Source organism: Carassius auratus, chromosome 7 (assembly GCF_003368295.1).
Source record: "Carassius auratus strain Wakin chromosome 7, ASM336829v1, whole genome shotgun sequence".
Lineage (NCBI taxonomy): Eukaryota > Metazoa > Chordata > Actinopteri > Cypriniformes > Cyprinidae > Carassius > Carassius auratus.
In genome coordinates, this window is record NC_039249.1 from 13,293,616 (window position 1) to 13,320,830 (window position 27,215).

General features: G+C 36.5%; 1 protein-coding gene across 2 annotated transcripts; it reads right to left on the minus strand.

Moving 5' to 3' along the window:
- Nucleotides 1–330: 330 nt before the first annotated feature.
- ano5b (anoctamin 5b) lies at nucleotides 331–26,965 on the minus strand. 2 transcript variants are annotated; one of them, XM_026267432.1, is made up of 20 exons: nucleotides 26,645–26,965; nucleotides 21,096–21,140; nucleotides 19,724–19,785; nucleotides 13,494–13,601; nucleotides 12,389–12,457; nucleotides 10,411–10,815; nucleotides 9,392–9,507; nucleotides 9,088–9,222; nucleotides 6,406–6,511; nucleotides 6,263–6,323; nucleotides 5,552–5,703; nucleotides 4,249–4,323; nucleotides 3,809–4,037; nucleotides 3,264–3,442; nucleotides 3,064–3,161; nucleotides 2,812–2,942; nucleotides 1,852–2,057; nucleotides 1,455–1,657; nucleotides 1,270–1,375; nucleotides 331–1,091 (listed from the first exon to the last, which is right to left on the minus strand). In XM_026267432.1, exons 1-20 carry the CDS (start codon nucleotides 26,718–26,720, stop codon nucleotides 861–863), a joined length of 2,793 nt encoding a protein of 930 aa, XP_026123217.1. In that variant the 5' UTR covers nucleotides 26,721–26,965; the 3' UTR covers nucleotides 331–860. The 2 variants fall into 2 exon arrangements, with proteins under 2 accessions (XP_026123217.1, XP_026123218.1); XM_026267433.1 differs by lacking the exon at nucleotides 21,096–21,140.
- Between the last annotated feature and the right edge of the window lie 250 nt (nucleotides 26,966–27,215).

Here is a 27,215-nt window from a genome sequence, read left to right on the forward strand (position 1 = left end):
CAGGCGGTTCTTTGCAATAAATGTATGAAGTAGGGCTGCACAATTAATTTAAATTTAATTGCAAAGGCGATAAATCGATAAATCTGTTGTCATGCAAATCTTTCATTGAAGCACAGTTTTGTGATGAGCAGTAAATCTCCAACCGAAGGCCAGAGGGCGCTCTCACACCGAGACTCCAAACACACCTGGCTGAGAAACCCAGGAATAGGTGGCTAAATAAACAGAAGATTTAACTGCTTTCTTTAATTCAACGTGACTAATAAACACAAGACTATGGCAATATATGGTTTATCTTAGTTTGTCATATTATAATTTTCATTATAATAATGTATACAATAATGCAATGCTAATTGTCATAGCCTTTATCACTGCTTAGAATACTATGAAATATGTTGCGTGCCTTATTCTGTGTAAGAAACCACATCATCTCACAGAAAGGTTTATTTCAAACACTTGATTGACGTTATGAAGTGGGTTTGGAGTAAAAATATGTTATTAAATGTGGTATTTTCACATGCTTTCAGATGGAGCAGCATTTACTACACAGAGCCGTAGTTCACTGACAAGCTACACAAACAGCTTTCATAATCGCAGAACGATTTCTTTAATAATAATCTGTGATTATTAGCATGATTTTTTGTAGCTTGTCAGTGAACTACAGCTATGTGTAGTAAATGCTGCTCCATCTGAAGTACATGAAGGAGATTTACTACTAATCCCAGAACTTTACTGACAAGATATGCATGACAATAACATTCAATTAATCATGCAACCCTAGTATGAAGGTTTCCTGAAGATTCTATTCCTCCATGCTTTGCAGGATATAGTATATGTGAGTAGTCCTGAGGGTTCAGGGATATTCAAATACATTCAGTGAGCACCTGGTGTTTACTTGGACTAGAGGGCAGCAGTGAGGCTGTTTCTGTGGACAGACAGAAACTCTGGCTCAGCTGCATCTTGAGTTTCTCCACTTCGTAGTTGTGCAGGTATTCCTGAACCAGAAAGCGTTCACGCTTTATACGGGCCTTTACTTCTGCCGGCACATCTGGAATCAGCCATGCCACGAAGAATTTCACCACAAATACAACATGCTGAGAAAGAAGAGGAAACAGAGGAACAGTCACTGTGTGCACTGAACTACATTTCCACATCTGAATTTCTCAAACTGTAATAAAAATATAGTTATTTTGAATTTCCCTGCATATTCCACTATGTTATCTCTCGTTTTCCTAAATGGCAATTAGAAGCAATGTTATGCAAAGTTCGTACCTCCATGATGATGATGAAGGCTAGTTTAGCAGCCAAGATGTGCCAGAACTGCATGGTGTGTGTGTACTGGTTCTCATGCCCGGGTGGGTATCTGTAGTCCCGATACCTGGAGAAAAAAAATCTGTTAATTTACATCGATGTGTAGTCCTAATACAGACGATCATTCTCACCAGGCGGTTACACACCTGCATGTTGTGATGGTAGAGCTGTTAAACCATGATGGGTTTTCTCCAGCTTCAGGCAAGTTATCTTCAGGGATCTGAGAGATGTTGTAAAAGGAGAGGCTGTTGGTGATGTAACCACTCATAGTGGCCTCTCTGCCTGGGCGGTAGGTGTACAGATAGACCAGGCGAGGAATCATATCTGAGGTGAATGCCATGATGAAAGCCTCAAGTGCAAATGAGAAAGAAATAACAATAGATTTTAAGTATGGTGGAAATAGTGTTTTGATTTGACCAAGCAATATCTTTCCTTTTGTTAATGTTGCTTATATTAGTTAACTAAATTTAGAATGCAGTTAAATGCCACATCCAGTTTTACACAAGACAGTAAGGGAAGCAGAACAAAACCGTTTGCATTTACATTTGTGACCACGGACAAGATGGCCACCACATTAAGGATCTCTTCCCACGCTCCAATGTTGCGAGCCTTCGCTGCCACTGGCCTTCTGAACTGTGTAGTAAACTTCCAAGCATCCACTCGCACCTCCAGGATGTTGTTGAAGAGGGCGAGAAGAGGAGCCAGTGGAAAAGAGGCTACGAATAGTGTTATGAAGCCAAACTGGATCACTGTAAAACACACAGGAAACAATTGGTTTAATTGATAAGGTACTAATAAATGCTCACAGAAACCCCTGTCAAATCTGAAGATCTGGCCACTTCTTTGAGGCTTCTCTAATAGGAGCATATTGGTTTTTAATTTATTTTATTTGTTAATTGTTTTTATTTGTAATATATTTATTCTTATATAAATGTATTTATTTGTATAATTTCTATTAAAAAAATGTATTCACTAACATTCAAAAGTCAATGAGATTTTCAAAATAAGTCTCATATGCTCACCAAGCCTGCGTCAAAAAAAAAAAAATTTTTTATCAAAACAGCAATACTGTTTTTTATTTTATATATATTATTAATTTCAGTGACTGAGAGCTGAATTTTCAGAAGCCATTACTCCAGTCTTCAGTGTCATGTGATCATCTATGCTAATTAGGTGCTGAAGAATCATAACTTGTTTTGTGGTAAAAATGTTCATAATCCTACTGATGTATAAAGTCAAAAAAAAAAGAACAGCTTTTCTTTTCTTTTTTAATAGAAAGGTTTGTAACGATAGAAGTCTTCACTGTCGTCAGTGTAATGCATCTTTAAAGAATAAAAATATTACAATCTTTAAAAAACAACAACATTTTGAACAGGAGTGTATTATAAAATGCAATTTGATTTAGCACAACTACAGTAGGCTATCTAAATGAATTATAGAATTAATTGTTTTGGTATATGAACACCAAATAGCTCCAACATGTATAATGGAGTAAAATCGTACCCATCTCCAGATACTCATAGAAGAGTCCAAACTGGCTGAAGTTCTGTAGATCGTGGTCCTGCTCCCATCTACTGTATGTACTTTCGGGATGACTTCGCCCTTTCCTGCTGCCCCACCAGTTTCTGAGAAGTCTGTGACACAGGAATTTGTGTGTGTGTGTGTGTTTAGATATAAATAGTGCCTAAAGGACAATTACTAAAAAACATTACTGATATGATATGCTTAGAGGTCAAAGTTCAATGTAAAGCTTACGGCAGCAGAGCCTCTTGGACGTTCCCAACCATTTGTTTTCCAGCCATGACGATAAGCAGCTGTGTGGTCAGCTCAATCAGACAGCCCCCAGGGGCACACTAAATATAAAATGCATTTTGTCATGTTAGAGCTACTTATTCTGACATTCAACCGAAAGAACATTATGTCCTCTGAAATACTGATATTTCAGACGGTCTCACCTCTTCATTTCTCAGCTTGCTCCACTTTCCAAACATATAAGTGTAGTTTCCCGGATAACCCACAAACTTCCCTTTAAAGAAGGCCACATAGAAACAGGAGGAGTAGTAGTTCACAAACTGGAACATAAACATCTTCATGGTCAGCTTGTTCTCATACTCCAGATGGGTCTTGGGGATTTCTGAGAGTAAAAGTAAATAAACAAATGAATAAGAGGAAGACAGTAAAGGATTTTCAATACAAAGCAAAATATGGATGAGCAAATACGTGAGGCATAATGTACGTTCAAACGGTCATTATCAGAAAATAAATGCACATGGTTTTGTGTTTTTGCAATGACAATCTGACTGTACATTATCCAGCCTTTTACATAGCTACTAATAAGTGGACACGTTACTTTTTTAATAAACTATATTAATTACTCAAACTATAAACTTTATAAACCATTTTCCAGAGATTTAAATGTAGTTTACATGTCAAACAAACTCAATTAGACATGTCTTAACTCTAATTTCTTGTGTGAAGTGAGGACGTGGTTCTCGCTCACCCATATCAGTGATCCAAATGGCCACTTGCTCATAGAGGAAGTTGAGGATGAGGATAATGACAAAGTTGATGCAGGAAGCGGTGACAGAGGTGGCAAGTTGAGGGGTGATGAGAGATCCCACCAGCTGGATCTTACTGGTGGGGCTGTCCTTCATGACACTGGCAAACGCTGCATAAACTGCTAATCTATAAGCGATTACTCCCATTATACAGGCCACTATCAGACACGTCTGTCAAGACACAAAACGAGGGAAGGACTTAAACCACAACTGATCTTTGGTTTAGCAAAGTGTAAGAAATTGGTTGCCAGGGACAAAATCTCAAATATACAGTTTAAAAGGACATACAATAATATCTGGCTGCAGAATGTAACTCACTAATCATATTAAGCGGTAACCTAATCTATATCATACAGTTGCACTGTTTGGCTTACTAACTCACCCAAAAAAGAACCGTTGCTCCAGACAGACAGAATCGGGCACACTTGCTGGGGAAAGGAAGATAAGGCTCCATTTCCTGTTAGCATAAAGATTGTGTTCAAGCACTATAATTAGACTAGAGTCTGGAGTTCAACTGCAACTGCAAACTTGGTTAATTATAATATGTCAATATTTTTTATAAATAAAAACGAAATAGATTTTATAAATCATTATAATATTCCACAATTTTAGTTTACACTATATTTTTTATAAAATAAAATATCTAAGGTGAATGTAAATATTTTAGCCATTGTAATCTTTCATCTAAACATAATAATTTACTCAAACTTAAAACATGTTGCCTCTAAAATCATTAAAGCTAAAACAACTATGCGTTAACAAAACAAATTATATTTGGACTACTTGAAGTTATATGATATTGTTTAAGTAGCATATCACGACTACGACTGCATGCAGTGTTTACTTGAGAAACAACAACAACAACAACAAAAACGTACATAAATTTGTATTTATTCTGAGAACATCTGTGACATGGCACAATAGTTAAAAGGGTTGAATTCAAAGCAAAGTCCTGAGAGCAAGATTCCCTTTGCCATGGTTATGATGATATGTTTAATGAAGTGGTTGAAACCGGTTCAGGCAGAAGACGACAAATGCAAATATTTACTCAGATCATGCAAATTATTTGAAAGATATCGGGATCACTAATCAACACTGACAAAGGCTAGGCAAGCATTTGAAATCTGAAACATCCTGCTAGTGGGAGCTCTTTGCAGTGCAGATCTTTAACTTTTCAACAATTGATTTATGGGTTTTCATCCTGCACCCGCAATTATCTGCTCCTTATGGGCATGACTTCTCTCATATTATCATTCAACCAGAGCATTTATGAGGAACTAAACCATTCATTTACATACTATTTAAATTGCAATATGGAATTAAATGTTTTATTATACTCATGGTTTAGCACTTCTATGACATGATTTTTTTCTATTTGGTTTCTGCCTGTCAACCAAACGTTCCTCAATTCTACCACTAATTCCTTCCACTGTCGATTTCTCAAATATCCCAGAAAAACCTACAGGCAAATTCTTTGAACTTAACTTGACCCTTCATTGGGTTTCATGTCATTTATATTTTCTTGCTCAAATAACTCAACCTATTCCCTTCTGAGTTTAAGGGTAGCTTCTGGTTTTGATTAGAGTGAGGCTTAAAAATGTTTAAAAAGTGTGATGGCTCCATGACAAACAACTGAGGTTGATGCAGGATCATGTGTTTAATCACGCCGTGATGTTTGCAGGTACCTGCGTGATGCGGTTGAGTCTGCGGCCTGTGCATTTCAACTCATACTCTGGCCTGATCTGTAGCTGCTGCTGTTCCTCCTCAAAGTCCACAAGGTCCCACTCATACTCCAGACGGGCCTGCCGCCGCTTCCAGAACTCCAGGAACAAGGTCACTGCAAAGCACCCAGAGAAACAGAGCGGAAGAATTAAGAAATACATTATTTAGGAGCATCACGCTCGCACTTAATACCAATTCTATCTAAACCCTATGGTTTCACACCGATTGTTGTTTTCTTCTTTTACAATGATTCTACCCAAACAAAGTCTTACAAAACTTTATATGCTAAATAAACCATTTTTAATTTATGAGTACACTGGGCGCAGAAATATTCACACAGTGTTGATTAATCAGATCACTGCATAAGCAGAGCTCATTTTGAGGCCTGTGTGAAATGAATTCGGCGTTCAGTAAATGATAATCAAAATGCACCACTGCCCTCAAGTGATTAAACATACATCATACATCATTTGTGTAAAGCATACACAAATTATTCTCCTTCGTTGTAGATTTATCCAGTAAACTAATTCTGTGACAAAATGAATACTAATGAGTAAATCCTTCATGCACAGTTGCGAATCTCTCATTAGTCATTAGAGTCTGACTAGTAATATCCTTCTAACCACTAGATGGGGCTTTTGAGCCAATATTTTAAACCATAAGCGCGCACTCACCCCAAATACCCATGAAGATGGCAAAGAACACCGTCCCCTCGTTATCAAATAGATGAGATTGCTAAAGAAAAAGAGCAATCATTCTATGATAAAGAAAAATCATTATTTATGATTTAAAACCGTGAATCTAAAATGTTTCTGACCCAGGAGGACAAACACGTTGAGTTGAGTTTCCAGTAGCTGCACTTTTTATCACAGAGTGGACACATGACAATCATCCCACCGATTTCTGGGTCACAGATCTCCTTGCTGAAAACAGGGAGGAGAGCAAAGGAGAGAAATGTTACTGAAATGGAGAAGTGGATGTATGACCAAAATCTCAGTTCCCCTGTGACTGCATTACATCAGTATACTAAGTAGACACACCATGGACAACTTGGGCACAAATGAACTACTCAGGTTTAACAACAAACACCATACCACACGCAAATGATTTAGCTCTGAAAACTAGAAAAACAAACACATCTTGGCTCCAGAGTCCATCTGTCACATTACAGATTGTATGTGCTCTTTATGGGTTTGCTTGTTATACAAAAACAGATAATAAATAAATAAATAAATAAATAAATAAAAATATTGTCATATGTTATGGAAGCCCATTTCTGCCACGGAATAAAAAATAAATAAATACTAATTATTTCACATTTTCACTCGCAATTCTGTGAAAAAGTTAGAAATGCAAGATATAAACTTACAATTCGGACTTGCAATTCCAAGTTGACGCCACTATTCTCAATTTATTTGTGTAATTATTATTCTCAATAATTGTGAATTTTTTCCTCAGAATTCTCAGAAATTGTCTTTTTCCTCAGATTTCATAATCTCATAATTAATCTCAGTTTATTAATATCACATACAATTTATCTAGTAATTCTGATTTATTTATTTTTATTCAAATTTTATATATATATATATATATATATATATATATATATATATATATATATATATATATATATATATATATATTAGTGCTGTCAATCGATTAAAAAAAATTAACTAATTAATCGCACAATTTTTTAAAATTAATCACGATTAATCGCGATTAATCGCAATTAAAAGACTGAAACTTTTTGGATATGTAAATGTAAAATGTAAATAATTAATGTAAACTCAAGACAAAGAAACTATTTAAATTCAAAATATGATTGTTTATTGGAATTTTTGTTTAACTTGTAACACAGATTTTCTCATGTAAACAACATACCTGCAATAAACCATCAATATCCTCCAAATTAACTGTTGGCTTGAAAGCCATATTTATTACAGAAATAAAAACACAGGCATGTAAGTACCATTTGAATTTCAAAACAATCAATGCCAATAAAAAACAAAAATGATTTCCATGTTGAATTCTAAGTGGACTGCAAAAAAATTCCAAAGTATAGTCATTGCCAGTGCTTTTAGTGGGCCAGTAAGCACCAGTACTCAGTACCGCCACTTCCAAATATAGCTCTTGAGCGTACCGCCACCTCTCCGTGCGCCCAGAACATGCGGTACGCTCATTTGGACATCTGTTTTAATAGAGGTTTTAATCTTTTACCTGCACTGCCGATTTTCAGAGCGCCCTTCACAATGCAAGCTTCCTAATTCATCCCACCCAGAGCAGAAACTACATTACCCATTCACCCTTAAGTTATACAAGTGAATAGCGCATGTGTCGCTTTTCCCACTGTAAGTGTCAACAACTCAACGTTGCCGGTGAAGGTGTGTGAAACTCGTTGTGAGTTATACTAAAGCAAAATCTTGAGTATTTATTGTCTGATAAGCATTAAAAACTGTCTGCGGAGGTTGAGTCGTTCTGCAACCCCCGCTGGCTGCTCATTGGCTGCAGCATCTTTTTTCTAAGTTCTAAAAAAATACCGTAGACGGCAAGGCACAAATTTAGATATTCATTTATCTAATTAATCTATAGCCTATGCACAAAGACAATATGATCTTTTTGTCCCCTTTTTGTTTTAAAGCTTGATGAAGAGAGAGAGCGCAAGTTGCTGCAGCTGAGGAGGACAGTGATGCACGCGTACAGGAGTGATTGACAGTTCGCGGCACTGTGTACAAAAAATACTCCGCTACACAATTATTTCGTTATTTTCGTTTAAGCTTATTAACGTTAGCGTTACAGAAAGGTCTGATTTACGCACTGTTACAGTCATTGTTTTTTTTTTTTTTAAACAATGACATTTGAGTTCATGATTTTAATGTTGCTGTTTCTTGTGGCAGACTGAATGAAGAGTAATGTTTCTTGTGGCAGACTAAAGAGTAATCCGGCAGAGTTTTATACTGAAACTTTCCGTCAAAAAGTCCTTCCTTGGTCTTATCCATATTTCTTTGCACGTTGAACACACATAGGCCACAACTGGAAATAAAAAAAACTGCAACCGCGTTAATTGCGTTATTTTTTTTAACGCGTTAAATATTTCAAATTAATCGAATGCGTTAACGCGCTAATTTTGACAGCACTAATATATATATATGTATATATATATATATATATTGTGGCTTCTAAAACAGGCTTCTATAAATGTCATTAGATTTTTTTAATAAACATATCACCTAACACTTATGAGAGATTATGACAAAAGAACACAAATATTGCCATTTCATTCAGTATAACAATATTAAGTTCAACTGCAAAGACCATTACAATAAAAAAGAAACAACAACTTCCTGTCTTATGGTGGCTTAACTTTTACAGTTATCAGGCCCTGTAATATTGGTTACAAACTGCAAAAGGTTATTAAAAATGTATGTAACCACATAGTTTCAAACCCAGGTGGCAAGGATGTGTGTTCACTTGACCCATATAACCTGCCAGTGTCACTAACCTTGTGATGTTGTCTTCGTAACTAAGCACACCATAAACAAAACAGATCACTCCCATGACTGCAGCAAAAAACAGCATTTCTGTGTAAAAGCCTAGCCAGGCAAAGTAGATACCAATCTTCTCACCATAGTACTTCCTATGACAAAATACAAACAGGAAATGTGACACTATGGTTTGATATGCTGCTCTAGAAAAGTGAAAACCATTTTCTTCTACTAAGGCGTAATCTTGCAATCTGCAGTGCATCTAAGATGCGTCTGCTCCAGATTTGATTATTGCATGTATTGTGTCTGCAGAGTCCTCACTTGATCAGATTGAGCGGCTGCTCTTTGTAGAAGCAGAGGAATCGAGCCCAGTTTTTGTACAGATGATACCTCTCACTCTCACACTGCATGTCTTGTGCCTTCTTCCAGTACTTGCACTGAGGAACAAACAGCAATCAGATGCTGACCAAAGACACACACACTTTTAACATACAAAGGGACTGTCTTTGAGGTTGGTAACATTTTTAAAAAAAGTTTTTAAAAGGAGTCTATTGTGTGGAGCAAGGCTACATTTATTTGATTAAAAGCTCAGTAAAATGCTATTACTGTGTTATTTTATTACAATTTAAAATAACTATTTTTAATTTTAATACATTTTAAAATGTCATTTATTTCTGTGATGGCAAAGCTGAATTGTAGTTTTTAATTTTGAAGTTTTAACATTTGAATTTCTTTAATGAATGGAAGGTTCAAAAGAACAGTTTTTAATTTAAAATATTTGTTTTTACAGCATTTACAGAAGTGACTTTACTGTTAAATGTAAGGCATCCTAAAAGGGATAGTTCACCCAAAAATTTAAATGCTGTCATTCTTCATCAGCAGCACCTCACATATGCGAGACTAACACAGAAGAGAAGAAATTGTTGATTAAAGTTATTTTTGTTTTCTTTACACATAAGAATTATTCTTGTAGCTTCATAACATTATAGCTGAACCACTTATGTCACATGGACCATTTCTTGATGTCCTTACTACCTTTCTGGGCCTTGAATGTGTCAGTTGCATTGAGGTCTATGGAGGTTCAGAAAGCTCTCGGATTTCATCAAAATATTTAAAATATTTTAATTGGTGCTCTGAAGATGAACAAAGGTCTTATGGATTTGGAATAACATGAGGGTGAGTAATTAATGACAGTTTTCATTTCAACTATCCCTTTTAATGAAAAGCATTAATTTATTTAAAAAACAATATCTTAGTAATGAACCCAAACTTTTGAAAGGAGACAGACAGACAGACAGAGACAGATACATTAGATTAAAGGGCATAAATCTCACACTCACATCATGAAGGGGATATGCTGAGGTGTAGGTGCCATTGTTCAGCAGTCGTTTAATTCCTGTCTTATCTTTCTCTATACGGTCTTCCTTGTAGTAAGGGCAGCGGGTCAGGATGTAATACACTATCCTGTTGCGAGTGGAGGGAGGAAAAAATGTGTCCTTGTCATCAATAAGGAAGAAGTCAACCTTGCTCTTGTCAAAAGGTGCAGTGAAGTAGTCCGGCTCTGGCCTCATGATGTTGTCTGGCAGCCGGAAAGGGTGAGTGAGCCACTCCAGAGGAACTTCTCGAGCTTTGGGAATATCACTCGCTTTAAAGGGCACTTTGATCTTTAGCACATCAGCATAAGTGGCCAACACTTCCCACGGAGCGTGAATCTTTAGATAATACGTCTTACGGTCATCTGACTCCTACAGGGGGAGATATTTTTGAGTGGGGAAGTGTTGTATGTGACTATCAAATGCACAAAATCATATTAAATGACATCCTAAAGGAATGTGCACATATACAGTTGTGTAAAAACTTTATATAAAGTTTATATACCCCTTGAAGAATATGCAAATGTTTGTAATTTTAACAAAAGACAAAATCTAATGAAAAATGCATGTTATTTTTTTTAGTACTGTCATGAATAAGTTATTTCACATAACAGATGTTTAGATATACTCCACAATAAAAAAATAAGATTAATTTTATAAAAATGACCTCATTCAAAAGTTTACATACACTTGAATCTTAATACTGTGAGTCATACCCTGGATGATCCAAGACTGTTTTTTGTTTTTGTTTTTCATGAATCCTGCATTGGTCCTGAACAGTTCAACTGCCTGCTGCTCTTCAGAAAAATCCCCCAGATCCTGCACTTTCTTTGGTTTTCCAGCATCTTCTGCATATTCAAACCTTTTCCAAAACTGACTGATTTTGCGATTCATCTTTTCACACTGAGGACAAATGAGGGACAAATATGCAACTATTACAAAAGGTTCAAAAGCTCATCGATGATCCAGAAGGAAAAACCACACATTAAGATCAGGGGGTGAAAACGTAGAATTTGAACTTCTTCTTCTCATCTTATGTACCGCATTTTCCGGACTATAAGTCCATAGTCATAGTTTGGCTGGTCCTGCGACTTATAGTCTGGTGCGACTTATTTATCAAAATTAATTTGACATTACTGTCTACAGCCGCGAAAGGCCGCTTTATGCTGCTCAGTGCTCCTGTAGTCTACACTGAAAACATAGAGCGCCCTCTCTAGACTTTGTTTGTCTGTAGACGGTAATGTTTTCTCTTGGTTCTTGGTTCTAAATAAATGTGACTTATAGTCCAGTGCGACTTAAATGTGTTTTTTTCCTCATCATGACGTATTTTTGGACTGATGTGACTTATACTCAGGTGCGACTTATAGTCCGAAAAATACGGTAGCTTCTGAAGGGCGGTACTAAATAAAAAAAAATATAATATTTAAATTGCAAAATAAGATTTTTTTTTTTAATCTGTTCAAAAGTTTTCCGCTTTTAATTCATGTTTTTTCCTTCTGGAGCATCAATGAGCATTTGAATCTTCTGTAATAGTTGCATATGAGTCCCTCAGTTGTCCTCTGTGTAAAAAGATGGATCTAAAAATCATAGTCACTTTTGGGAAAGGTTCAAATTTGCAGCAGATGCAGGAAAAAACAAAGAATGTGCAGGAGCTGGGGAATTTTTCTGAAGCAGAACCAATGAAGGACTCATGAACAACTATCACAAAACAGAAAAACAGTCATGAATCATCCAGGAAATGACACACAGTATTAAGATTTTTTAACAGTTTATATAAAATTATTCTATATTGCACTTAATAAAATAAAAGTGCAATATAGAATTATTTTATATAAAGCTGTCTAAGCTCTAAGCTTTGGAGAGAAAAATTAAATGAAATAAAATATAATAAAAGATGCATAATAAAAGTGCAACAATGAGGGGCATGTGTGATTCAGAACCTCACCGATTTATCTTCAGTCTCCAGCTCAAGACCAGCCTTCTCCAGGTTAGCTTCAAACTCTCTTCTTCTCTCCTGGAGGAAAACAATGCACCTTACTCTGCTTCATTCTACTACTAATAACTTCCATGATTCCACACTCGGCGTCATCAATGTTTGTTTTGAATATGCGCCCTCTTGCGGCAAAAAAATAAATAAAAATGTTTGCCTTTAAGTCACCTATTAATTTAGCTTTGTCTCTGGTAACAGTGTGACATTTTAGGTTCTGAGGGTTGTAAACAATCTTTGAACTTCATCTTAAGAGAAAACTCGTATTTCCCAGAAGCACCGGTGACCTATGGCTACCACATCTTATCTTATGGAACACCATCTCAAGCGCGTGACACAAGGGATATGACCTTCATTAAGCAGGAAGCCTGACCACGCGTCAACCTCTGCATACAGGAGAAAACAGATCAAACAGGACCACCAGCAAAACCTTCAGTGTTCTCAGCGATTGACTGAATGAAGGGTCTGGCAAAAGAGAAGTGGTTGACCCCTGCTCTCGTTTTATGCAATCAATTTTCAGCATTCAGTTTATTGTGCAATAGCGTCAATCTGACTCTGACTCACTGTTTCTCACTGTGCCTTATGACCCAGCAGACACCTCACCCCATCTCACCACTGCACGCCTACACACAGGTCTCCATCAAACTATTTTTGTACACAATGAGCAATATTAAGCATCAGTCACTGTTTGATAGCTTAACAAGGCCAAGTACAGAACATTTGGAAAGAATGCACACCAATTAGTAATTCTGCATCAAAATGCATAATGGGATCATGTTTGTGGAAAACAATCATTAAGAGTAGCAAAAACTGGCATGAGTTTGCATTTTGGTCAATGAGTGTGCACGATCAAGAAAAGCTAGAAACATCAAATTCACTTTCTGTTCTTATGTTAGTTTCATGCGGCTTTGAATTACTGTTATACCATATGTATGTATATATATATATATATATATATATATATATATATATATATATATATATATATATATATATATATATATATATATATAGACGTGCATTAATGAAATGACTATGAAAGTTCTGAATATTACTTGCATACCGCTTTCTTGTCTCCATCCTTGTCGTCAATGTAGGACAGTACAAAATCGATGCGCCGTACACCATCCCTGAAGTACACAGAGTCCCTGTTCTGTCCAAGCTTGTCAATCTACAAAAGAAAAAGAGATTCCAATCAGAAACAGTCCTTCTTTCATACACAACCACATGAGCATGAAGGCTCAGAGAGTTGACTTGTCACAATGAGCAAAGGAGACGTGATGAATGTGATTTCTATCAACTGTGAGGGTCTCTTATCTTTTCCAGGTGACGAAACCCCAAATAATGGTGTGAAACAGTAAGTGGATGTGATGCTCATGAAATGTAGTGCATAAATCACTGTAGTGCTCAGGGTAGTGAACACAGGAGAAGAAATTTACTGCTGAGTAAAACATCATCCCACTAGCACTGCAGAAATAGCATCATGACAGCGTGAGAGGCTCCAGGAAGAGCTGCAGAGAGATGTGCAGAAAAACCACAGGTACAGTATGAAGAGAACGGTTACTTCTGCAGACGTGCAGTGTGAAAACAACACACATATACTTAGCTTCAGTATCAAATGGGGACATTCTATAGAGCTCTGCTGTTTTTATGTACAGCTAGTTTAAAAGACCATAACCTAACAGAATTTTTTTTGCATGTGTACAATTCTTTTAAAGTTATTTTTTAAACAATAAATAAAAAAATGGTGATATATAAATATGAATGAATAAAAACACTTTCAATTACAAGTGTAGTAATATTATGGCACCTTTCTGAAAATGTTTGAAACCAAGACTTCTAACAATCATATATTCATATATGATATTTATAAAATTTGATTTGATATATTATTATAAATAAACACTCCAGCCATCCCAGACACGCACACAAACAAACAGATACCAAACCTGCTGTCATTAATAAAATTATGCAAATTATGAGATAAAACCTCAGATGATTCATCGTAGTGCAACATCAAATGTCATACTTATGCAAACATGCCTTTGAATTATGTTAAGCAAGACGTGTTGTTTTTCACTCTTGCGAGACATACACATACCTGAATACGTCATGCATAGAAATCCCACAAGCACAGAGGAGGAGAAAATACTAACTGTACCTTCAAAAATGCTGCTCCAGACAGTAAAACAAGCCAAAACAGATAAGTCACAAAAACAGTTGCCTGCTTGACATGTCTTTCTAAATAAGGCCATTTAGAGACTGAACCAGGGAAATCCGCTAAACTAATAAACTGGAGGCACTGTGCAATTTGTGAAGGCATTTTATTGCATTCTACTAATTAAATGTGAGACAGCTGAGGGGAGCACTTATTTTCAAAGAGGCACTTTGTTAATCAGCACTACTGGTCAGGTGGGACCTTTGTATCCTGCTCTGTTAAGAAATGACATGGACGATTATTGATCACTATTGATGTCAAACTGAAAATCACAGACTTCCAATCAATCTATAAAGCAGCAACAAACCACCAAATCCTATTTCCACTACAAAGATTCCTAAGAATATCCAGCTATACAGTTTCACATGATCTGCTATGCAGTAATTGAAATTAATCTCTATTAAGCTGTATCAAAAAGCACTACACATTAGGGTAATAATATCAAGGCCAAGCAGATGAGAAAGCACTGGTCTTGTTGGTCCCAACAGCTGTTAAAGAATAAAAACAGTGACAAAGCACTGTGTGTGTCCGTGTAGTCCAGTATCAATGTGTTTATTATCAATGAAATAACAAAAATAAAATTCTAATATTGCCTAAATACACCATGTTATTTTAAGTTACAACAAAAATAAATATTCATTATGGATGTAGCTGTTAGTACTGAACAAATGTAATGTTCATCTCTAAAAGTGTAATGTTTAACATAATTTAAGGTACAGTTTATTCACTTAAAGCATCTCTAACAAAGTCAGTAATAATCTCTCCTAGGATCTGATCATGAATAGTGTATCCATTAGAGTTGGGGTACTCGAACTTGGACTCGGACTCGAGTCCGGACTCGAGTCCAATTTTGAATGAACTCGGACTTGTCACAGACTTGAACATTTTGGACTCTGAAAATATTCTGAGTACAGTCGAGTCCGCGTCATTTGTAACAATAAAACCAGCATAAAATTGAGATGAGAAATTAGATTAGATTCAATAAACCGTTTGGGGAAAAAAAACGGTTCACCGGTTCTTTTACGCTCGTCATTGGTGATGACGTATTGGCGTCAAGTCTTTCAAACATTCAAATATATAAAGTCAGTAATCATAACTTAAGTCAGTTAAAAACATCATAATCATGAAAAGTAGACAATTAAGTTTTGCAACAACGCACCCAAATACAGTAACAGCAATAATGTGCATACGAGGATTTAAGTCTTGAAGATATAAAGTAAATAAATTAGGTGTCATCAGTGCAGAAACCATGATCCACTTACTATACGTAATCCATTGCGATGTATTTGTTATTAAATGAACTTACGTTTCACCAGATTGTCCTTCATTCAAGCCCTCGGTTCACCCGCGCTCATTAGCACAGAATCAGTTCAGAATCAATCACCAAAAGAATCAGTTCGGTTCAGATGCTCTGTGAGTCCGTCGGCTTTACGCTGAATAACGCATTGCAGTAGCTCCCATAGTCAGCTGCTCGGTTCTCGAATTGGACACATCCGAAAAAAACAGTTTTCGGTTCAGTGTACTGATGATCTGAAAACCGATGCAACCGGTTCTTGACTCGAGAACGAGAATCGCTCTAACCGGCACGTACTGCAGTTCAGTATCATCAGCTGCTCTACTCGTGTTCATGTTCTGTTTACTACAAACTCAATTTGTGAATGTGTCGTCATTAACTATAAATACAGTACAGATATCTCATAAATCATCCCTTATTCCTACTAAACAGAGTCTTTAGAGTCTTAATTATTGTCCAACTTCCCTGAAAACCCCTTTGGCCTATACATAATCTACAATATACAGATTAGAAACATGCAAAAAAAAAAAAAAGATAGATAGATAGATAGATATAGATATAGATATATAGTTATTTTAATCACACTTTTCGATGTACTGGAGGACAATATAGTGTGATACAATAATAAAACAGGTTCATTTGTATTTTCATGCACTTGTAATACAATAAAACCTTTGAAACCTTTTTTGATAGGAAACTAGTTCTGTTGACATAAAATAAAAATGTTCAATGGCAATGACTAGATGTAACAGTGGTATTTTTTAAATACATATTTAGATTTCCATTGGTTTAATGGGTTGAAAGGTTAAAGTGTTAATAGAATGTAAAAATGTACAATACCAATTTATAATCTTTTTTAATTTAATTACTTTCTGGACTCGACTCGGACTCGGCCTTTAAGAACTCGGACTTGAGTCCAACTTGGCCCCTTTTGGATTCGGACTCGGACTTGGACTTGATGTTTAAGGACTTGGTCTTGACTCGTACTCGACAAAGGTGGACTCGGACCCAACTCTAGTATCCATACCTCAGTTTGAGCCGTCATAACTTTCATAAAGTGCTTCAGTGGTGAGAGCATTCACAAAATGTCCATGTTGTAAGCAGTGTTAGCAAATGAAAAAAAAACACTCTCTCACACAGAGACCTCTGATAAGAGCGGGTCACTCCCCCTTACTGCAGACAACTCGGGGACACATGCTTTTGCCTGGAGACTCTCCTGTGACAATCTGGTTAATACTGTTCTGGGAGATCACAGCGCTGCTCCAGGGATGGAAATTAACTTTTTTGTCCACCGGCCACTGTGGCTGGTGAATTTCAAAATCTAACAGCCACTCAATGTTTTTACCAGCCACTTTCTTGTTTTTAACCGACAATGTGTAACTGCATGTGAAAATTAAAACTACAAGATCTACAATACAGTTTATTTAATCTCAAGTCTCAAACTTTTACACCATTGACAAACGAACACACAGAATTTTTAATTCATCGTTTTTACGTGTCTCTTCACGGCAGAGCTGTCAAACACAGTCAAACAGCTGTGTAGTGATACAATGTTGTTTCTACATAACAACTTACAACCCTCTACGGACACCTTGGCAATTGAATCGCCACTGGCTAGTAATTAATAATAATAATTTAATTTAATTTAATTTAATTTAATTTAATTTAATTTAATTTAATTTAATTTAATTTAATTTAATTTACTCACCAGTCAGTCAAGCTTTATAATAATCAAGTATCATTTAAGAATAGAACTTTAGTAATTAGAAGTAAACTTGATAACCATGTTTGAATGCTTATTAGTTGTTTTAACTGAACATTTTAACTGGAAATTGGGGAAAAAAACGTACAAAACTCCTGATAAGATAATAATAATACGATTCCTACTAATAAAAACGATAAAACACACCAAGGATTACTAAGGATTAATGAGCTGCTGGATTCATGAATATTAATTAGGTTTTGTGTGTTCGCTCGAACTGATTTGCTGAAATCAATACAGGGACGATACCCACTACCGGAAAACCCAGCTGTTCTTAAAAGCTGAAGTCTTCCATAGGAACGCCGTTATTTTGACAGGAAAATACAACAAATAATATTGTTTAAATGTTCCTCTATGTGAGTGTGAGAGAAAGCGACGGCGATTTGTGCTCCTTAACACTAGAGTTTACAGTACTTTATACAGGTGCGTTGTGCATCCATTAAGGAAAAAAAGCACAGATCGTCTGACGGAGAGTCAGAGAGTGTTCGCGAGTGAAAATATCTGTGCTAAACCTAGCCTTCAACTAACACACTGGCGAGTAAAATCAGATAATTGATTAGCCATTGGCTAATTTTAGACAACTTTTAGTAGCCAGAAGGAAGAGTTAGTCGCATATGAGAATGATTTACTCGCAATGTAGAGGGTTGACTTACTAGCCACAACGCCGCCGTTTCGAGCCCGGTTTACACCGCCTTTCTCCATGGAGCTGCTTCGGATGATATTACACTTTATTGCGTGTTGTACACACACCAGGGATGAAAATTTTTTTTTTTTGTCCACCGGCCGGGTGAAACAGTATGCTATTTTTATTTACCCGCCATGGTGGCAGAGTTTACCCGCCATGGTGGCAGAGTTTACCCGCCACAACACAAAAACACCCGCATTTGGCTGGTGGCGGGTGCTAATTTCCATCCCTGTGCTGCTCGTTGTACTTCATTGAATACAAATGCAGAGCTACAGCTTCAACTCTGGATGCCCCTCATTTAACTGATATCACAAGGGTGACTAATTCCACAACCTTGCAGTTAGACTATTTATTTATTAATTTTTCTGCATCCAAGTTTAGTGAGATAATGAAACAAAAATGTACCATTGCATCTAGTTTGCCAAAACACTCCTTTATTGCTGGCTGCACTTAGATGAAGAAAAGTATCATTAGCAAAGTGCACTAGCAAGAAATACAGAGCAAAGGCATACTATAATATATTGCTTGATTAAACTATATGGTTTCATGTAAAATGGCAAAATCAATGCTTAAGCCTGAGGAAAGGGAGTACTTTTAATGTTGCACAACAATGCACTAAAAATGTCCAATGTCCACCTCAGGAACAACAAACTACTTCAACTTTATAATAAACATTAACATTTTCTTAACATATGCAGGTTTGAATATATTCAATGCAGAGTTCCTTCAGTCATGGAAAACACAGGTCAAAAAAAGCCATGAAAGCTACTGTCAACTTAAAAATCATATAAACTTCATGGTTATCAATAGATATATACATTTAATTATGTTTTGTTTTAAAATATCCCTTATAGTAAAACCCATTTTGCAAGCCATAATGAAATTTGATTTGTGGGTGAAATTATTTTGAGTTAGGTCTTTTCAATGAATTATTCAAAATCATTCACAAAATGGTTCTTTAACATTTTTCTTCAGTAACCACAAATGTCCTTTTTGTTCACAAATTCATTCATCAAAAAGAGTGGGAACTTTTTTATGTTGCCTTTGGTGTGCATTATAAATGTGTATTAGTGGCTAATCCATCTGACCTGTCTTCAAAAGCTATATACTGGACATTTACAACTTCAAATTGGTCCAACAAAAGCTTTACAAGCGAGATGTGACCATTCGCCAATATTTGAGAGCAGTGGGGAGACCTCGTGGTCTGAGTATATTAACACATTTAAACTACAGCAACCACAACCAGAATGTGACCGGTTTACCGCATTACAAAACAGCAGCAATCAGTTGCTTTTTCAGATTTCTGAATGAGATGAAAATATCTGACATCTTACCTCCCGGTGACCAGGCAGCTGTGTCCCTCGGTCAGAGATGGAGTTAATGCTACCATTATTACCTGCAATAGACACAGAGGAAATGACATCAGCATCAAAACCACAAATGCATACAGTCTACAGGAAACATGCCTACCAGAATACTTCACCACACTCTATAGCTTGTCACTAGGGCAGTACCATTAAAGGGACAATTTTGCACTTTATTTAACCCAAAAGGTTCAAAGTAGTACCTTAAAGGTAAAAAATTCTACTCTTTAGTACTAGTACTGCCCCAGTGACAAGCTGTTGTACCCTTAAAAGGTAAGATTATTTCACATTTTCGCAGGCAGTGCATGAAAACAGGAAATGTTTGCTTTTTCAGTACTGTAGTGTCCACATATACTGTAGCTCATTGTCCAAAAGTGGGGAGTATTAATGTGGATTCAAATGACTAAATTGATTCATTCCACTGTGCTTCAAGAGGCATATTACATTTTCGGAATCTTTTATTTATTTTTCTTTGCTGAACAGCAGCTCAAAATTAAACAGATTTTATAGCTGCTGAAGTGATACATCACACAACAGATAATTTGATCAGCAGTACATGACATTTCTGTCTTTGCTGCCCTTTGCTAAATCCCCCCCCCCCCCCCCCACACACACACACATTGGTAGATATTCCATTGGTTAGCCAGGCAACAACTTTAATGCTGAGCAGTCAGCTTTGTGGGATAAAAGCACTTCCTGTGTGGAACAGTGAGGCGTAGTGTCCTGTTTTTATACCAGGATACACACAACACATTGCCTGGCATCTAGTGCATGATATCACAATTAGTAAATGCTGCCAATCAAATCAGAGGTACTTAACACTGAAAATTAGTGCAAGTAAATATATGTTCCATCATTAACAGATTAGATTAAAGTATCCTGTTCTGTTAATTCGATTGTGGTTTATTAAATTTTTATGTCAATTATGCTGCGTCATTCTTCAAATATTCAGGAGCAACACTGATATCAATTTAAACAACAAAAGCACAAAGCAACGCAGCATTTCTGATAAAAGTAGCTGTAAACATACACTCATATCCAGCCTTGCAGCAGAGGCATGAATCTAGACAAGTTGACAAACCGAAGGTTACAGCTATAAGGCAATGGAATGAAATAATGGACAAGGGAATCAACGTTTCTTTAGACATCGCTAGTGTTCGCTAGCATATATTTCCAAATATGTGACGCCACAGACAAGCACACTTGTCACAACGTGATCTCTGAAAAATGCTGATGCTAATGCTGAATGATGCTGAATAATGAATATGAAGCAGAAACACAGAAGAAAAAGAAGCAAAGTGGGGGACGGACAGACAAGCAGCACAAGTAGCTCTGTCCGTACCTGTCTGAAAGGTCCTCCGGTAGCCCGTCAGAACGGCACAGCCATCTTAACCCATAAGATAGATGGGCAGGAGTGTAAAGATGAAAGTAATCATTTAAAACCACACAAGCAACTTACTCTACATGTATTTCTCTAGGGGGAATTATGGGTAACACTTTAACCCAGTGCTGGGAGATACACTGGTTCATGCAGTATACAGTTCATATAGTTACACAACCAGTATGACTTAAAAAAAAATAAAAGGACAAGTACCTTAGCAAGGTAAACAGGGCTCTGACTGCCTTCAGAAAAGTTTTGATGTTTTTTTATTTTCATCTTGACTCCATATAAATCATATTAAAATTAGTTACATAAGAGCAGCAATGCTTTGTTTACAGTGGTAATCAAGGAAAGTAGCTATGTTTCCATCCACCTAGTCTCGTGTAGCCTGACTGCTGACTGCTGAAGGTCTGGAACCCATGGCAGCTATAGTTTGTCAAGGCTAAAAAGAAAAAAACACTGGATAGAAATGCCAAGATGTGCATCAATTCTAAAAATGGTAGTCGGATACATTTCTTATCCGGTAAGGAAACATGCGCCTAAGCTACGACAGAAACACTTTTACCAAATAAATTCCCTAATGTGCAATTCTGTCCCATAATTTTGACCCATACAATGTATTGTTGCCTATTGCTACAATAATATACCTGTCGACTGTTTTGTGGTCCGGAGTCACATTTAGCGAACTTAATAAGCAAATTACACTTAAGTTCTCTTCAACTCACCGAATGGAAATGGTGCTTTATTTCCAAATGTTTTATGCAATATTTCAATTTCGCATAGGTTTAATTCGTAATGGATGGAAACATAGCTACTCTATGACTGCTGTTCCATAAGTGCCACCTGCTGTCAGAGAGTGAATTTGCATTCTCATTCATCCTGTTTGCTGTTTTTTTTTTTTTGTGTGCAGATATGTTTTATGTAGTACATTTTCGAAAAGTCATAATATTCTGTTATTACCTTAAATTGTGAAATTCTACAATCGTATTTACTTTTTTTGATAGTGATTAAAATGTAGTGGTCCTGCAACTAATTCATGCATTCTGATTCATATAAAGGCCCATGCAGTGTAAAACCGATATAAACGATGAAACCACCACAATGAAAAAAATTTTTTTTGGTCATTATCAAAATCACAAAAATGTGCACTGGTATTGGTCTGGTCTCTATCGTTTCCATTCTATAAGAAGACCAACATTTGCTCTGAGCAGATCCAACAGGTGCTTTGGTCTCGCAGGCTTCCTCTGATCGTGCTATTATGGGTGATGATTAGGCCTACTGGGAAAGAAGGCTTTGATAATGGCACCTTTGTGTAATACTTTGAAGCAGAGAGGGGAAAAGCAGCAGTAGTGTTGATAAAACCTGTCTGAATACAAACCTGCGGCCCCCACAGTCATTTCCTAGTAAACACATCAACAGTTTCACTGAATCCATTTCTTTTGGTTCAACAGATCGACCGAGATGGGCTGAGCTTGTTCAGCAGATGGGCTGAAAATATATTCACAATTCCTCACGTATCACAAGACTCGCTATAGTAGGACTATAAAGTGAACTGAATTTTTATCAGCTGAATGAATCGAGCTTACATCATTGAGCTCTAAATGCATGACAAAACACATCACTCTCAACAGGAAAGTGTGTTAGGAAATGCCATAGAATCAGGTCAGATAACACAGAATAGCTATTCTACATTAACAGCAACTATGAATTACAATTACAAACCACATCTTGTGTCCAGCACAAAGTCTTTTAAGCTGCACAATAACATAGGAACTGTATCTTTATCAACAGGATGCAATTGTATTTCAGAGGAAATGAGGACTTTACATTCACCACCAAAGTCTTACATAGCAAAGCAAATAATAACTACACTGCCCATCCCTAATATTAAATATGTAGAATGTTTAATTTTCTTATCTATCCGTTGGTGCTCAAGAGTCATAATTATTTAAAATGATTTCCTTAAAACCGAATGATCCCTTTAAGAGTTTTATTTATGACTTTTACTGGGTCAACTACTCGTTCATACAGTATGGCTATCAAAGAGAAAACTAAATTAAAGAGCCTGTTACCATAGCAACAGCTTTCAGTCTCTTTCTAACTTTCTCCTGGTTACTGACAAGCGTAGCCTCACTTGTTGGCTGTTGTCTGGAAGTGGTGTGACAGTTAAACCGTTTTAATTCAGATTTGAGAAAAAATCAGTAATTTAAATTTGATTTCAGTTGAACTCTGGAAACATTTTAGTAGAGTACCTCTGTAACTAAATGCATCTCTAATACCCTACAGGAGAGGTCAAGGGAAGGAAACCACTCATGCAAACACACAAAAACAAACATAGCAGGCATGGTGTGACAGGGAGGACTCTGACATCTATTCAGGGTCCACATGGGTGTTGCACGCTCTTAAGAGGATACCATGAGGTCTGCCCTGATAAGAGACTCTGTCTTGTGTGCGGCAGCCCGAGGTGACAAAGCACTGGTAAAAACTGAAGAGACAGCAGAGCCATTCACACTGTCAGACACTCTATTATGCAGCTCATTTGAAAAGCAAAAGAGTCAATAAATGTTTTTTCTGTAGAACAGAAATAAAAAAAACCTTGCTCTGACTAAACTACTTTCTGATTATGAGATCTCAGAATGATCTCTCATCTTCTTTCCTCTCACTTTTGTCTGTGTTAGCTCACTGGTGGCACTTAAGATATGGATGATTTCCATAAAGCCGTTTTGAAACATTATGCACTGTGAAAAATGCTATACAGTTCAAATTGAAGTTGATCAGCCCATTTCATAAAAAAAAAAAACATAAAGTTGGTTAATTTTTCTTTTCTTTTTTTTATTGTTTTGTGAATTTTCAATTGGATTTAGATTAATCCATCTCAAGTTGTCCAATTAAGGTTGCTTGACCATTTTTCCAAATTTTGTAAGAGTAATTACCTCTATGTAATTGCATTGTAAAACCACCATTTTCTTTCTTTTACTTTGTTTAACCGCACGCAGTAGCTGTCTTTGAGTCATGGTCCACAACAAATTTTGGTTAAACTAATCAGACGCTATCAGCAACCTCCATATCTCAGCTTTGAGCTTCTTTACTTATCGCTAGATCATATTACAAGGTACATGTAGATATATAAACATTTGGACTTGAAATTTAAGATCAAACGTAGATAAAGATAGCTCAGGTTTACAAATTAGGAGTCAATTTACAATGGGAAAGTTTGAAGTGTCAACTCTAAGTCTTTATCTTGGGAAATATAGAGTATATAATCACATTGCAGTTGGACCTAAATTTTAAGTTAAAAAAAATAATAATACATTCATGTACCATGAAATATGCTCTAGAGATTTTTCAGACCACTCAGTGTTTATAAAACTATAATTGGGTTTAACTATTTAACTATGGGTTTAACTTGGGTTTAACTTGGGTTTTATTATATCTGAAAAGAGTAAAAAGACTATCTGAAACTAAATACAATTACAGTGATGCATAGTCATGATATGCATCCTGCCCTAACAATTATTATGATAAGAAGTAATATATTACCATGCTTCAATTATGTCTGCAACAGGAAGCTTTAATTACAGCTAAAATGAAATAATGTGCAATACAGACATTGTTAAGCAGCTATATAATGAGCTGGCCATTAGCTTAGCTGTGGCTTTTAGGTTCATTCTCTAAGAGAAGTTAAAACTGTTTTGGACCTGCGTAAATGTATTTTAGGCCAAGTGCTGCTCTTGTTCATTTTACTGTGAATTAAGCACCTATAAATCAAACTAATATTAAACTCACAAATCTTGTAGTGCACATTTAGCTGAGATTGTAGTGTGCCTGTAGCTTACAGCAGTGATATAAAACTTTTCATATGAAAATAACTAACTTGGGAGCATTTCAGTGCGAAACATTTCCACATATTAATAAAATACAGTGCAAGTAAAATGCATATTCATATAAAACTGTCACTGTAAATCCCTCTGTATTTTCAATCACATGGCAGTGCAGTGCCACAGTCCCAGTCGGGAAGCATAATCAAATTACTATTCAGTGAATCACCTATGAGTACACAGATTAAACAGTCGCGGTGACAGACAAAGCAGGAGGGATTAGACCGGGGTTCCCCTGAAATATCATCTACTCTAGATGATTTCCAACGAAAAGGCCACTTTCCAAACATTTTAGTTTTTCTCTTCCCTTTCAACCACTCCCTCCTACAGAAAACACATTCATGACACAGGCAAACCCCAGCATCAGTTAGAAGAACTGCAGAGCAAAGTAATAATAATAATAATAATAATAATAATAAGTCACTTGGGCATAAAAACCCACACACTTATGTGAACACAAGTCGTGGACATAAACATACACCTACATGCATCACACTTAATCAAAGTCTCCCTCAAACCTGAATGCTTTAACAACCATTACTCAACCTGTGCAACAAAAAGCCTCAGGGTGACAAGAGCCAAGTACCAGACCCAGGACTGATTCATTTCAGCTCAATAATTCATTTTACATTATTAAAAACAACAAGCCGAGTAATATCGAGTGGGATCAAGCTACACTGTTGCATGACACATCTGTCACATCCCTAAGTGCAGGATATTCTGTTCAGATAATAATCTATTTAGTTGCCATGCGGAAAAACCAGGAACGTTTTCCCAGGCCCCGTGTCAAGGGGCCCCTTCAGGTCCTCTATTGCAAAGCCCACTGCGGGTATCATTGCAGATAAAATAAGGATTTAGCAGTTTGTTCAAGCAATACTGTAATGTCCAGTACAATGTATTACACTATTCCATATTCGCCTCTTTTTTATATCACATTCTTAAAGGAGGAGCCTTATGTTTTCTAGTCTAAAAATGTCCTGTGTGCAGAGGAACTGAATAAACTCTAAATGAGTCACAACAACACCAGACATTTTAACTGATTCAACATAAAGACTGTTTGATTCTCCAGTTTAACTGGGACTGAGGCCAAGCCATGTGGCAAGACAGAGTAACGCGAAAAACGAATTAAAGGGGTGGTCCAAGCTGCTCCCAAAACCGCTATTCATACAAAGATACGTACCATAAAATATCACGTTTCTCTGTACTTTTTCTAAATCCGTAGGTCTTGTAGGTAAATGAACACCAGGACTCTTTTCCTGGATTTAAACATTGTTAAAACACGCTTTCGTAATGCAGGATAGATCACGATGGCAGGTAACAACAGCCTCTGGGTGTAGACCGTAACTTTTTCATGCCTTGCCATGTCAGGAACTAAGGCTATTTTAGTTTTAGCTCAAAACCGCTTATCTGAATACTTTGTTTATACTTTTTAATTTTGTTATGGCGAACTGACCGAGCGAACATGTAACAGTGTATCTTTTTTTCCATCGTTCTTTGATTCTTCTAGCTTAATGAACGCAGAGGTTAGTTATTGTCCTTTACGCTGACAACAACTGCCAAGAGACTGACCTTCTCATTATTGTGATACTGAATAATGTTATTGTTACACAGCTGTAGTAACTGTTTCCTTACCTTCAATCTGAGAATCCAACGTGTTTGTCATTTCTATCAAAGTGGCTTCTTTTGTCTTCCCCGTTATTCTCTTCATGATATGTTCGCTCGTTTCTTTTCTCCCACTGGACAATTAAAAAGAATCTGTATGTCAACCAGAATAATCTACCTTTTTTTTTTTTTTTGGCTGCCGAAAGGGATTTCCGTCTTCAAGCTTTGGGATGTTGGTAGGGAGAATGTAGTGGCTAAACTGTGAATCCCTCGCTCGCTTTCTTCTCCATAACATCAATTACTAGAGGAGCAGCAGCAGCGGCGAGCTGAGAAGACGTGATGATGATGATGATGATGATGATGTCTTAAAGGGGAGTGGCTTTCCGTCGGCATACTGATATCAAATTCGTGAAAATTATTACTGGGCTCTGGGGTCACGTTCTTTATTTCCTATGTTAAATCACAGTAGTAAACAGTATATATTTTTGATTAAATGCAATATTAATCTTTAAAAGTATACGCCTCTATTCGTTTTTCATGTAAAGGAGACTTAAAGGAGATTATGATTCTTACTATAAGCAGTCCTACATATCATTACCTC

Coding starts and splice junctions, on each gene's coding strand:
- ano5b (XM_026267432.1), bottom strand. CDS start 26,720: ATGAAGAGAATAACGGGGAAGACAAAAGAAGCCACTTTGATAGAAATG. Junction 21,141..26,644: donor GTTGGATTCTCAGATTGAAG/GTAAGGAAACAG, acceptor TTATGGGTTAAG/ATGGCTGTGCCGTTCTGACG. Junction 6,324..6,405: donor CAACGTGTTTGTCCTCCTGG/GTCAGAAACATT, acceptor CTTTTTCTTTAG/CAATCTCATCTATTTGATAA.